The sequence below is a fragment of the Vigna unguiculata genome, chromosome 10 (genome assembly GCF_004118075.2).
Source record: "Vigna unguiculata cultivar IT97K-499-35 chromosome 10, ASM411807v1, whole genome shotgun sequence".
Classification (NCBI taxonomy): Eukaryota; Viridiplantae; Streptophyta; class Magnoliopsida; order Fabales; family Fabaceae; genus Vigna; species Vigna unguiculata.
In genome coordinates, this window is record NC_040288.1 from 11,545,115 (window position 1) to 11,559,510 (window position 14,396).

The following is a 14,396-nucleotide window of genomic DNA, read 5'->3' on the forward strand; positions in this document are numbered from 1 at the left end:
CCTTCTTTCTTACTCACAACCCTTCCCCTCTATGTAAGACTCATCTAAGTTCTAACTCTTAAAGCTCACATTGTCTAACTTTCAATAACACTTGGTGCCTACTCTAAGGCATACATAGTTTTTGGGTCTCACAGTTATGATAGAGTTTCATCTTAAGCTCCAACTTGATTTTTCTTCATAATAGGTTGTGATTACCTTTGTTTAAAATTGTTTAATTTTTTATCATGTTTGTTTACATGAGTTTATACCTCCCATATCTTATTGTATTTTATTTTTGGCTTATTAATAAAAGTTTGCATGTGATGGCAAATTATAATTGTGCTTTGGAATATCAACATAACTTACATGTCAAAGTACATAGTGATGCCTAGAATAGATTTATATAAAAAAATTCATTCAAAGCGAGAATTGATCTAAAATACCATTAACACCTTTACTAAACCACTCTTGAAAACTCTATTAATAAATGACTAAACACCCTTAAGAAACAAAAGAAAACAAGAACAATATTACGTTATTATAGAAGAAACACATTGCAATACTAGTTCAGGTGACCACAAACCGAGTTTTCTCTTCTAACTTTTTTATGATCTTGAAAACCCTCCAAGAAGTTCTTCAATAACTTGTTTTTTCTTAGAAAATAACTCTAAGAAGGATTTCTTAAGCTTAGATAAATTTTTGCTCAAAAGTTTGTACTAAAAATGTTCAGAGAAATGAGAGTTATATAGATTTAAAATGTATATTTTAATGGATTAAAAATACACTTTAAATTTGTTAATTTCACTTGAGAAATCAGTGAATTTGAAATATGTTTAATATATTAGAGTAGAATCGTCCAAAATTTGGACACACAAAAAAGTTTAATCTATTTAAAAACTAACATATTGAAACTTCTTTTTAGAATTGTTCATTGTTCTATGTTATTTTAATCAATTAAACTAAAAGCATAAGCAATTACAATGTCATTTGTTAAATAGATAAGAACACTTTAACATATTAAAGTAATTTGGTAATCAACTAAAACTTTCTCATAACCAAATCAACTTCAGAAACAATTTTAAGGAATTTTTATTGGATGTTTGTCAAATTAAACACAACACATGAAACTCAACACAAATAAACTCTGATAAAAACAAACTACATTAATCAACAAGACACTCTAAACATAGAGAATACTAAATCTTCAATCTTCATGCAGAGATATTTTGACTAAGGTTGGATTCATGAAATCTTCATATCTTCAATCAATTGCAACAACATCCCACAACCTAATCAAAACATATTACACTGTATTATCACAAAAAAAGAGGGGCACATTTACCAAACTTAACTTAAAGTTCAATAAGTTTTCTTTTAACTACAAAATTTGAGCTTTACAACTTCTAGCAGCTGTGTATTATGTTTCAACTATTGAGAAAGCAACATGTGCTTGCTTCATTTTATGCCAAGACACAAGGCTCGATCGAAGAAGATGACAAGTACACTTGTACTTTTTTTTGTCAAGTTTAAAATGTCTTTTTGAATGGATTAAAACTATATTTTTAATTTGTATTTCACTTGTGAAATTAATGGATTAGAAATATATTTAACAAATTAAAATAGAATCATCTAAAACTTATGGAAACATAAAAATGTTTAATCTATTAAAAGCTAAAATATTGAAACTTCTTTTTAGAACTATTCATTGTTCAAAGTTATTTTAATCAATTATATTAAAAACTTAAGCAATTAAAATGTTATCTATTAAATAAATAAGAACATTTTAACAAGTCAAAGTAATATGTTAATCAACTAAAACTTTTTCAAAGCTAAATCAAGTTTAGAAACTATTTTAAACAATTTTTCTTGGATGCTTGTTAGATTAAACACAACAAATGAAACTCAACTCAAATAAACTCTAATAAAATAAAATACACTAATCAACAAGACACTCTAAACAAAGATAATACTAAATCTTCAATCTTCATGTAGAGATATGTTGAAAAATATTTGGATTCATCAAATATTCCTATCTCCAATCAATTGCAACAACATCCCACAACCTAATCACGACATATTGCATTGGTATTATCATAAAAAAGATAGACACATTTACCAAACTTAACCCAAAGTTCAATAGTTGTTGTTTTAACCACAAAATTTGAGCTCGATAGCTCCCAGTAGTTATGTATTTTGTTAAATCTGTTGAGAGAGCAACAAGTGCTTTGTTCAAGTTATGCCAAGACACTAGGTTTGACTCAAGAAGAGGACAAGTACCAGTTATACTTTTTTTGTCATGTTTTCACCTTGCAAAATTAGAGTCAGAAAATTCAATTAAATAAAAAGAAGAATCATTTAGATACCACATCCTAACATTGATGGTTCCTTTTAGATATATCAAAATTCTCTTTGCAACATTGTAGCGTGACTCTTTGGGATTTGATTAGTATATAGCACACATACAAACACTGAACATGATGTCATGTTTGTTAGTTTTTAAATACAACAATGATCCAATGAGACCTCTAAAATTATGTAATTTATAATATCTTTTTCATCTTAATCTAGATAGTAGTTTGTAGACATGGGTATAGTTATTTCTTTACATTTTTCCATCTCTATCATCTTCAACAAGTTTGCGTACTACTTTGATCGACTTAAGAGGGTATCATGCTTCAATTTCTTAACTTGTTGACCTAAGAACTAGTCTAGTTCTCCCACCATTGACATCTCAAACTCCCTTTATATAGTCGATACAAACATAAGCAACCATTAGTGGCTCCAAATATCATCTACATACTCTTGTACTAGAATAGTATCATTCTTAAAATTTTTATGGAAAGGAGTCTTGTAAACTTTTCCTCTCTCGTACTTCTAATATAGAAGAATGTTGTTAAGCCTCCCATACCACTCTGTCTCAAAACTTGCTTAAGTTCGTATAAATCATTTTTTTCTCTAGCTTACCCTTTCTCTTTGTGTTTGTTTCTTGTTTAATTTTCCTTTTTGCAATGATGACCAATGTTGGTGTGAGTAGATGTGGAGACCCCTGGTGACCACCAAGTCGATGGAGATGTTGTTGTTTAGTTTAGACATGTTGGGTCTTGCTCATTGTTGATACCTATTTTGAAGAACTACTTTCTTTGTAATTTCTTGCTTTCTGAGCAATCTCTTGTTAAACTGTTTTGCATTTTAAGCTATGTTTATGACATTGTCCTGGGTCATGATATCTCTATTTATTCTAGTATAGATATCTCCATTCCCGTATACTTTGGATGACTGTAAAAGGTTGATTTTTATATATTTTTTGTCGCATGCTATATTTTATTATAATATGTGATGTTTTATTTGTTAGAAATTCTATTAAATGAGATGTCACAAGTGTTATTACTATTAATGAAATTATATTTTTGTGAAGGGTATTTTAAATTTTAAATTTTTATTTTAAATATTTTTAGTTTAATTTCATTTTCTAAAATAAGTTAATATATTTTATTCATGAAATTGATAAGAAAAACGTTATAACAATAATAAATAAAACCAATAATAATAATAATAATAATTAATATTGTATATTAAAATTAATTTTAATTTTTTTAATTTAATAAATTTTTTATTATTAATTTGATAAAAAATATATTAAAAAATAGAATAAATTTTTATATTTAAAATAATTAAAAAGAATAATTGTGTAACATCCCAATTTCAGCAGCTTGAAACTAATAAAAATAGGGAGTTTCATCATAGTTCCAAAACATATAATCTAGTGTAAACAATATATCAATACAGTCTTACAAAAGATATGACTATAAAAATATATCCCATATACACTTAAACTAAACTAATAAACTCTATACTTGAACTGACCACTGCTAAAGCTTCCACCTAAAACGATGGCTCTTCATCCTTCAGAAGCGCCTTTGACACTGCAACCATATCTGCTCCCACTGAAAAAGGTGATCATTGCAAAAGGAAAACATACAACACGAGATAGACACACAAAAAGCAAGGGTAAGCTAATCTGATAAGAAAAAAAATCGTGCAATTCAATTATAAACAAACCATGCAATCTTTCTTATTTCTACCAGAATCACATAGGCCGCCACAAACACAATACAAATATATTACTCTAGACTCGATATTTGAATTATGTAAGCGACATCGGATCTCTTGGTGGCTTGCACCTGTGAAGGTTCCTAAACTCTGCAAAGTTTGGGCACAAGGGGTTATCACCCAACCACTCCCAGGGTAAGTCCCCTTCGTGTCTAAGACTTGATCAAGCCCAAAGACTAGGACCTCCTGCTACTCCTCACGACATAATCCATTATGCTCTATCTGAGCGTGAATGATTATTGGAGTTTAAGGATACTAACCAATACGGAGTCCTTATGTCCTTACATACACTAAAGCATTCCCTTTAGAATTTCCTTGAATTCCTAGTTCAACCACTTCTTCTCATATTCCAACTTCATGCAATATCACCACACATATTACAGGTCATAACAATTCATGCATATCATAAGTAAGCATATTTTAACATTTAAACATAGCTTCATCCATTAGAAACAGAGAAATAACATTCAGCTGCAGAGGTTCTCGCCTAAGCTAGAAGTTCTCGCCTAAGCTAGAAGGTCTCGCCCAGGTGAAAGGGCTCTTTCGCTTAAGCGAGTCATTCTCGCCCGAGCAAGGCTCGAAACAGAGAACAACCCAAACTCTAGGCGAATTCTCGCTCAGGCTAAGCTGTCTCGCTTAGATGAGAGTGACTCTCACTCAAGCGAGACTGTATCACCTAGGCGAGATCTCGCACAGAGACAGAGGATGAGTTTATGGTGTTTTCGCTCAAGCGAGAGCTGCTCGCTTAGGCGAAAATACCAGATTCCCAATCTGTTCTCACATGCAATAGTCCAGAAATCTAGCACAATCCAATCATACACTCAATTACACAATTCAAGCACTCATACAACACTCAATCATGCAATTCAAAGTCATCAGAATGATTTTCATACGAAATTCAAGCAAAACAGTTAGCTTCCCTTACCTGTTATCCTGTTTAGACAACTTTATAAACGTCAACGCCTTAAAAACGTCAACACCTCTAACTCCACAAGATGCTCTATCTACACATAGAAACATCACAAGAATGATCAGGATATACCGTTATGATCACTGATCAGCAGAGACTCATACTTATGATTAAAATAACGCATGCAAGCGGAAGAGGGCTCGCATGCAACGGAAAACAGAAAAAGACTAAAAAGAGGGCAGAAACTCAACTTACGCGAACGGAGAAACTGATCGGTCCAATTTGAAGAGCTCGTCGAAATGATGAATCCTACTGTCTCGGTTCTTCAATCAAACGACCAGAGAGACAAAACCTCTAGAGAGAAGTCAGAGAACTCTATAAAAGTGATTTCTAGAGAGATAGTATGTTTTAAAATATTAAAACTCGTTTATAACAATTCTATTTATACTAAAATCTTTTAATATTAAAATAATCGAGTCTCACTATTTTTTAACTACTATCACTTTTAAAACGCCATTTTCTAGGATCTTACAAGTTCAATCAATATAATAAATATTTACATATTTTATTTTTATTATGATAAAACAATATTAGGATAAAATATGTTTTTTTTCATATCATTATAAAATTTATATTTTATTTTTAACTAAATTATAAATTATTTAATTAATGTATTTTATAAAATTCATCTAAGTATTTTGATGTGACAATTAAAGTTTTACTATGGTATAATATTGCAGGTCGTATTGTTTTATTGAAAAAAATATATTTTATACAACTTCTATAAAAAATATAATTTTGTATAATAGTGTATGAGGAAGAAAAATATATTTAACTTAAAAAATTAATTAACATTTAAGAATAACTACATCTTAGCCACACATTTTTTATTAAAGTATGATTAATAATAACAAATAGCTGATTGTCTCAACTAATTAACAAAATTGAAATGAAATAATCTCCCAATATTTATGATACTAAAGGGTCTTTTCCTTTTAAAAGAATGTCTTAATACAAATATTATAAAAAGAAAATACTAGTAAATCACTTTTTATTAATTATAGTAAAAAGAAAAAAAATGGTGTAAACCTCGTAATTGGAGAATGAGGCAGAAAGGGGTGTGTAGGTTTGGCGGATGAGTGCTGAGAAGGGTAAACTCAGCCTTTCTTTCATCGCACTGTTCCTTTCTCTCACGTGCGTCATCTCCGTCACTATCGCTATCATTCATCTCATCACACTTTATATATTTTCTTAAATATTTAATTCGCTTTTTACCTCACATTCTACTATGGGAAAGTTTCAGGAAACACATCTAATTATTTGTTTTTAAACTTTTTATAAAAATAACGAAAGCTAGAGTTTATCCAAAAAAATAATATTATTATTTTATATATTAAAGCTACGTATGAAATGGACGTTTTCTATTCATATAAGGAAAAAATGACATGACGTTACATTATTTAAGCAAAAATTAATCTGGTTAAATCAAATCAAGTTTCTGTTCAAGACTCTTGCCTTTTGTTTTAGATGAAATGTATGTTGAATTTTATTTATTTTTAGTTATTATTTTTATTAACGGAACAAAATTGTTGAACTCAACTCAAGTCCAGTCACTTTTTAAATTATATATTTCTTACACTGTACAATCATTTTAACAAGTAAAAGTAAATTGGTTGCCAACACAGTGTAGATATAAAATTAATATCATATTATTCAAAACAGTAAACATGCATGAGCTAAAATAATATAAGTGCAAAGTGAGCCAACTTTTTCAAATTTGATTTTGAATTATTTTAATTTTTATGAGACTAGTTTTAATTTTAATCATATTAAATTAATATGTTGGAAAATTAGTATATAATGTTTAATTTAATGCAAAAAAGTTCTTTTTCTTTCTATTATTGAGATCAATGATTAAGAGACATTTCATTTTAATTAAATTCATCCACGTCTTTTATATGGTTAGATTTTTAATTAAAATTTGTTTAATATATTTTAAAAGAACTATATATACCTCATTTTATTGGACCAATTTAAAAAAAAAATTAATCACTTAGTTTCTTAATGTAATTATAGTCTAATTTCAATAACAAAATGAGAGAAATAAGTTGAATTGAAGAGTAAATTTGAGAGATTGGAAATGAGTGAATTTGAGATTAAAAAAATGAGAATGAAATTGTTTATATTAACAAAATTTGGAATTTTTTTTTTTATAAAAGTTAGTAAATAATGTGATAGATTCAATAGATTAAGAGATTGTCTTAATTGATACTGGCGTCCATACAAGTGTTATTGTGTCTGTATGTACATTTTTTATATATGAATGATGATAATATGTTAATAGGTGATAATAGTGTAATGTTATTAAGTTAATATATAAAATAAATTTATATTTATTAAAAATAAAGTGAAATGAATAGAGAAATTAATTGTTGAAGAATAGAAAAAGAATAAAAAGTAAAAATAACCAATAATTTTAAAAAATAAAATAAATAAATATATTATAAAGAATAAAATTGATATTATAAAATATAGACATAAAAGAAAAAATCTATTATAAAATTGATATTATAAAAATGATGATAATAGTGTAATCTCTTTATATATTGTTATAGATAAAGGAAAAGTTATCATCATTTATTATTATTATTTTATATCTGTATTATTATTATAATTTTTATTAATATTATTATTTATTTTATTATTATTATTATTATTGTTTGATTTATTATATTCTATTTAATTTTAATGAAATAGATTTTCTTTATCTAACAATTATAAAATTATTTTTTAATTTAAAAGATAAAAAATATACTTTTCTCTTAAATCTCATATGTGAAGAAAGTTGAATGAAGGAGTTTATTTTGATTTTCTCTTTAATTTTTTTGTGTATTTAACTTTTATTGCATCTTTGGCTTGCCAACTTATAAAAATATTAAATAATGAAAAAATCAAATTGAACTTTTTAGAAGAAAATTAAAAATTAAATTAAATAAAAAATATCAAATCATTATAAATATAAATACCAAAAATGTCACCAAACATGTTGTAAAACATCAAAATCATTAAATCATAAACGAAGTTGAAATTCATCAAGGACCCACAAATTTCATCTAAAAAAGTTTTATTGAGGAATCACAGCATAACAAGATAAATAACAAGATAACTTTTTTGTTGGATAGAAGGAAACGAATGATGATAATAATATATATTAAACCATAGTGTTTAATATTTTCTAATTAATTAAAAATATTAAATAAATTTAAAAAATAATGATAAAGCAAGAGGGTTAGGAAAACGACAAAAGCCAGAAACCCAGTGTCAGACCTACCTGCAACCCAGGGAGAAAGAAAGGAAAAGACACACATAAATACACATACTATACATCAGCCATTACCGGGAATAGCCGGTGGCTATCCCTCTGAAAACCCTATAGGGTCTTCGTCCTTCTAGTGTTTGCATTTTGTTTCTTGTTTTCAAGGGAGAAGAGAGAATCTGTGTTGTTCACTCTGAGCCACGACACTGTACCCAGAGATAAACAAAGAAAAGACCAAAGAAGGAATTTGAGTGTGCCTGCTGTGAAAACCAAAACCCAAAAACCACACACACAGACACAAAAACCTTAACTTAATTCTCCTTAAAATCCCACTTCACGTATCCAACAAACTAGTATATAGTTACATACATAGAAAAAAAAAACTAAATCACTGTCTTTCTCTATCATGCTTCACTATAACATCAGAATTATACACACCCTTTCTTTCTTCCTCTCCTTTTATCGTGACTCCGCACACTCTTCTCTACCTAACTTGTGCTGAGGAGCTTCATTTTCAGCTTTTGTGTGTTTTTTTGCTTGGTTTTGTGTTTCTATGGCTGAGGGTTTTGAGGCTTACCATGTGCCACAGCAAAGCAGAAGAGATAAGCTAAGAGTTGTGGTGACACAGAACCAACATGGTCTGGTTGAACCCTCCACTTTGCTTCCTTTGTACGACCCTTCTTCGTTCATATCTTCTGATTTGTTAACGAGCTTCCACAGCAGCCACAAACACAACTTGGGTTGTGGTGTGAAGGAAGAACGTGCAAATTTGATGATGGGTTTTGCAGGGAGAGGAGGTGAAGGTGGAGGAGTCATGAACAATGGCTCTTCTTCTTCTTTGTGTTGTTCTTCTAACTCCTCTTCGGTTTCTTATTTGGATCCCGAATCGTCGTTGCCTTTGAACCAAGCTACAATTCAGGTCATTAACAACAACAACAACATGTTTCTTTACCAAGCACAGAACCTGGGAGAGTTTGATCAGGGCTATAACAATAACAACGGTAGTGAGATCATGGTGTTTAAGCCTGAGCCTTTGTCTTTGTCTCTGTCATCACATAGCAACGGTGTGAATCTTCAGCGATATGGATCTGTGGTTTGTGGTGATAAGGTTGGTGGGGTTGGTGGGGGTGGTGGATGTGTGGTTTATGGTGGTTCTGGTTTGAATGAAGTTTCTAGGTGCACGGTGCCTATGGGGCCATTTACTGGCTATGCTTCTATATTGAAGGGATCGAGGTTTCTGAAACCTGCACAGCAATTATTGGAAGAGTTATGTGATGTTGGTGGAGTCTGTGCTGAAAAGATGGTGGCTGATGCATCATTGATGGAACCTGTTCCTCTTCCTCCTCCTGAAAATTCAAGTGAAGATCTACAAGGGGATCACGGGGGTGACCAGGGTCGCAAAAAGTCAAGACTGTTAACTATGCTTGACGAGGTTTGTGTCTTTTGTGTTAATCTTTTCTGATGTTGTTTGATGAAAATTTTGGCGAAGGGGTGTTACTTTTATCTGTTCATGTTTGATGTTTCTGATGATTTCAATTTTAGTCCTTTGGTCGAGTTACTGTTCTAGTTTAGGTTATGCAGAAGAAAAATGTATTTTTGTTAATATCTTTGAGGTTTTTAAAAGTTTGATTATGTTAATGTGTGGCTAGTGATTCCTTGAAGGTTGCTTAGATTCTTATTGATTGCATTGAGGAAGTGTGTTGTTATTTTTTGTGATTATGTCATTGTAGTTTATCTTTTTGTGAATGGTGTGCATCATCAAGATTCTTGTATTTTGTGTGATGGATGGCCTCGGTGAACTCAATTGTCCTTTTGGAAAAGTTAATGGGAGGGAATATATGCACGAAGATTGGGATTGTAAAGTGTCTGTCAACTATATAAAGATTTGTAATGTGTGACTATGTCACCCAGTTTGGGAGGGATAATTTGCCTAAAGGTGTTGAAGGAATCCATCGGAAAAGATTTATACTCCTAAAAAGTGTGTGGTGATATGATCATGAGGTTCAAAGGTTAAAGAAACTTACATACTTGGATTGCAATGTGTTTTACCTTTATGTAAAGTTGTCATTATTTTTTTATTTTTAATTATTGTTTTCACATACAAAATCACGAATCATGATACAATTTAATCTTTCACTAAAGGGTGGGTGTATTGATTCTGGATTGGAATTAGGATATTAGATGTTTATTTGTTACTATTTTTTTTATTTCACTGTATTAATGATAAATGGTAGCATGAAATGAACAAATTTGTGTCATACACATGGTTTGTGATGTTTAAAGACATGCAATTTAAGTCTCTTATGAATTTGAATACTTTTAATTGAGTTCTTATTAATTTTTTTTTACTTTTTTACTAGTTAAAATTTCTGTATTTTTCAATTGAGTGTATGTTATTTAATTTTTTTGATAGTTAGTTGACATGTGAGGGTTGTTTTGCTTCTTCGTCTTTACTTATTTGTCTCATGTATCCATAAATGTAAGGTTTGTGTGGTTAATAAAAAATGATGTTGTGCTATTAATGTAAAAGGAAAAATCAATTTGTTGAAGTCAACGTGGTGGTTCCTTGATTGCTATAGGCGATGACATTGAAGTCATTGGGGAACATAACTATCTCTTTATCCAACATGTTTTTTTATTAAAACAATTAAGGTCACTTACATTAACAACAATATTGTTTTATATAATCATAAAACTTCACATTTCTTAACATGTGAAGACTAGTAAACAATGTGATGCAACAAGATAAATCCAACTATAAAAAGAATTAAACAGTAAGAACTGAATTAGGAAATACAAAAAATTGAATACTCAATAGACAAAAAAAATTAACAGAGACATAATTAAAAATATCCAAATTTAGGAGAACATAAAACTTAATTAGTGTTTGTACTACGCCCCTTTTAAGATAAATATGAGTGCTATGTTTGTACTATGTTAGTTAACAGGTGTCCTTGAAGATGATTAAATCATTTTAATTTTTCTCATGCATTTTTTTTTCTCATATTGTTCTTGGGGGATTAAAACTAACACAAAGGGTGATATATTATTGATAAGGTATATATGTTTACTTTACCACACTGAAAATGTTTATTCTGCCATATTTTGTCTCACCTCATTTTTCACTTCACAGTTCCTGCTTGTGTTTGGTTCCTTCGCGGATCACATCAGGTGTAGAAATTTTGATAAACTCTTGTGGAATAATTTTAATGGTGTACAACGAGTCTTTTAAGTTGAAGGGGTGTTGTTAGTATACAAATCATGACGATGACCATAAACTTATATGAAATTAATAGTACAGTTCAATATTTCTTTTTCTTTGTAAAAATTACGTTTCATGTAATCTCATTTTGAAAATTTGTTAATAATTTCAGTGATGTGAAACTGTCTTATTTTTCTCTCTCATTTAGCTGGTCTTCCAAACAATTAAAAGGTGATCACTTTCTCTGATATGTAATGACTCATTTGGAGGATTCAATGGATCAAGTAAAAATGTGAGGCACTTAGAAGATCTGTCTTAGAAATTCAACTCTATGAATTTATAATGGATGTAGTTTCTTTCAGATTATTTCTCTGATGGTGTGAACTTTCTCTATTTAGATAACAATATACTGCATATCTTTCAATTCTCCAATTTCTGAATTTGCGGCCAGCTTCAGGCAATCCAAGTAATTGGTGCAGCATTAGCTGAAATTCCAAACTCAGAAATGTCTGAATTTTTAAAATATATATCAGCCAGCAAAGTTGATACAAATTTTATGATTCATGCTTTCCGACTGATTGGACTTCTTGCTATCAATTTTTGCACCAAATTCAATGGCATCCACCCTATATCTTGGTCGTTTAGGTTCAAAGTTATTGGATGTAAAGGCTAGGAAATTGACAAGTTTGTGAGATTCAAGTATAGTTCTGTTGTATGTGATTTTAATTTAATTTGTTTTCCTTCTTAGATTGTCTTGGTAAACATGTTATTTACAATGTGGAGATTCAATGTGAATGACCTAGAGTCATGGGTATTTGTTAGGGACTTGTGGTATTATGGGGTGCCTAAGTGAGTATAAGATGTTTGATGGATTGCTTAAGTGTCCTAATTGTGATTATCTTGCTGCTCATTTATCCTGAACAGGTTTACAGGAGGTACAGGCAATACTATCAGCAGATGCACGCAGTAGTAACATCATTTGAGTATGTTTCAGGCCTCAGCAATGCAGCTCCCTATGCAAGTTTGGCCATAAAAGCCATGTCCAAACATTTTAGATGCTTGAAGAATGCAATTACTGAGCAGCTTCAGTTTGCAAATAAAGCTCATTTTCACATCAGCAACAGGAAGGATGAATCTTCAAGGTTTGGCAACAGTGATAGAGGCCCTTACAGCCAAAGGCCAGGGTTTCTTGACCACCAACCTGTTTGGCGGCCTCAAAGAGGACTCCCTGAGCGTGCTGTGACTGTTCTCAGAGCATGGTTGTTTGAGCACTTTTTGCATCCGTAAGTTCCATTTTTTTGTATGAATCACTAGTAACTTCTGGCTAGATCTACCTCCTTTAAAGTAAGCCAACTTGCTTAAGAGGATAAAGTAATGTTGATGAGAAAATCAGCACTTAATTTTGCGTGAACATGCATAACAGCAACTAATGATTTTCTCATCAATAGCATACATTACTTGTTCACCCTTTAAGTGAAGTCAAATCTGAATGTGCAGGTGACTTCGTGATCTTTTTGCTCCCCGGCCAAAACCAAGCGTTATGCATCTATACACATTTAGCTCCTTTAGTGTATTGTGTTTTGTTAACTTAGTTATTCTTTTTCTTTTCCAGTTATCCTACTGATACGGACAAGCTAATGTTGGCTAAACAAACTGGTCTATCTCGTAGCCAGGTAAATATTGTTGATAACCAACATGTAAGCGTGTTTTGGTTTAACTTATTTTTGAAGAAAATATTCACATGTGCTTGCTAGTTTCATGAGTGTATTTCTCAAAAACTTGTCGGTACCCAAAATGCACAGTTAATCTTTTCATTCTTATTGATCAAGGGATTTGTTCTTCTAATGTTTGGCAATTTCTATGTGTGCAGGTGTCTAATTGGTTCATTAATGCAAGAGTAAGGCTCTGGAAACCAATGGTGGAAGAAATACATATGCTAGAAACTCGGCAGGGTCAAAAGAATTCACAGAAGGAAGAACATAGCAGGAACAAGTCAAGTGATCAATTACCGTCTGATAACTCCATTGTTTCTGAGAATCCATCTGGCTCAACAGAAAAGTTTCAGGATACTCCTTACAAGCGAGTTACAGAAGAACTTCCTAACATACCAGTTAGGACTCAGGAACAACTGAATCTTCCCTGCACAAGCAATCAGCCAGGGGGTGTTGGAGTGAGCATGGGTGGCAGTGCAAGCAATAATGTATCACTCACACTAGGACTTTATCAAAATCATGGCATTGGTTTGGCTGAACCTTTTACCCTGAATGCAGCACAGAGATTTGGTGTTGCTCTTGAAACCAACAATGAAGGCTATGTGATGAGTGGATATGAGTCACAGAATAGGCATTTTGGAAGAGATGTCATTGGGGGGCAACTGGTGCATGACTTTGCTGGCTGAAGGTCCTCAATGTCTAATAACTTGCATGGACTTTTCATTTGATTTGGGTGATATACTAAACATGTTTCTGTTGTGCTTTCATGAATTATCCAAAGTTGGTAGAGGGATTGGAATGTTGCACTTTATGGTGATACTGGCATTGATGAATGAACCTTCCAGTTAGGGGGAGCAGATTAACAGATTAACAGGTCTTTCTATTGAACTCACTTGTATGAAGATTGTAAAATTATTGTGTAAATTCATTTGAGGTTATTACTGGGAGTAAATCCAAATGCTCTTTGCTTTTTAAGCTGTTTGTAAGCTTTTCTATTTTATATTTTCATCCAAACCAGGTAATTGAATTTCAATTTGTAATACTTAAAAATCATGTTAGTTATATTGGGGTTCTTTACACTTTAAATGTAGTTCCTATATATTTGGAATTTGTGATCCTAATATTCACTAAGAAGTCGCATTTGGTTCATCGTTTGGATAATTGATT

General features: G+C 31.0%; 1 protein-coding gene across 1 annotated transcript; it reads left to right on the plus strand.

Annotated features, from left to right (window-relative positions):
• Window positions 1-8,409: 8,409 nt before the first annotated feature.
• On the plus strand, window positions 8,410-14,315 carry LOC114167019 (BEL1-like homeodomain protein 9). The gene is made up of 5 exons (XM_028051920.1): window positions 8,410-9,747; window positions 12,442-12,800; window positions 13,130-13,190; window positions 13,388-13,917; window positions 14,011-14,315. Exons 1-4 carry the CDS (start codon window positions 8,869-8,871, stop codon window positions 13,913-13,915), a joined length of 1,827 nt encoding a protein of 608 aa, XP_027907721.1. The 5' UTR covers window positions 8,410-8,868; the 3' UTR covers window positions 13,916-13,917; window positions 14,011-14,315.
• Window positions 14,316-14,396: the final 81 nt, after the last annotated feature.

Coding starts and splice junctions, on each gene's coding strand:
- LOC114167019 (XM_028051920.1), top strand. CDS start 8,869: ATGGCTGAGGGTTTTGAGGCTTACCATGTGCCACAGCAAAGCAGAAGA. Junction 9,748..12,441: donor TGTTAACTATGCTTGACGAG/GTTTGTGTCTTT, acceptor TATCCTGAACAG/GTTTACAGGAGGTACAGGCA. Junction 13,191..13,387: donor CTGGTCTATCTCGTAGCCAG/GTAAATATTGTT, acceptor CTATGTGTGCAG/GTGTCTAATTGGTTCATTAA.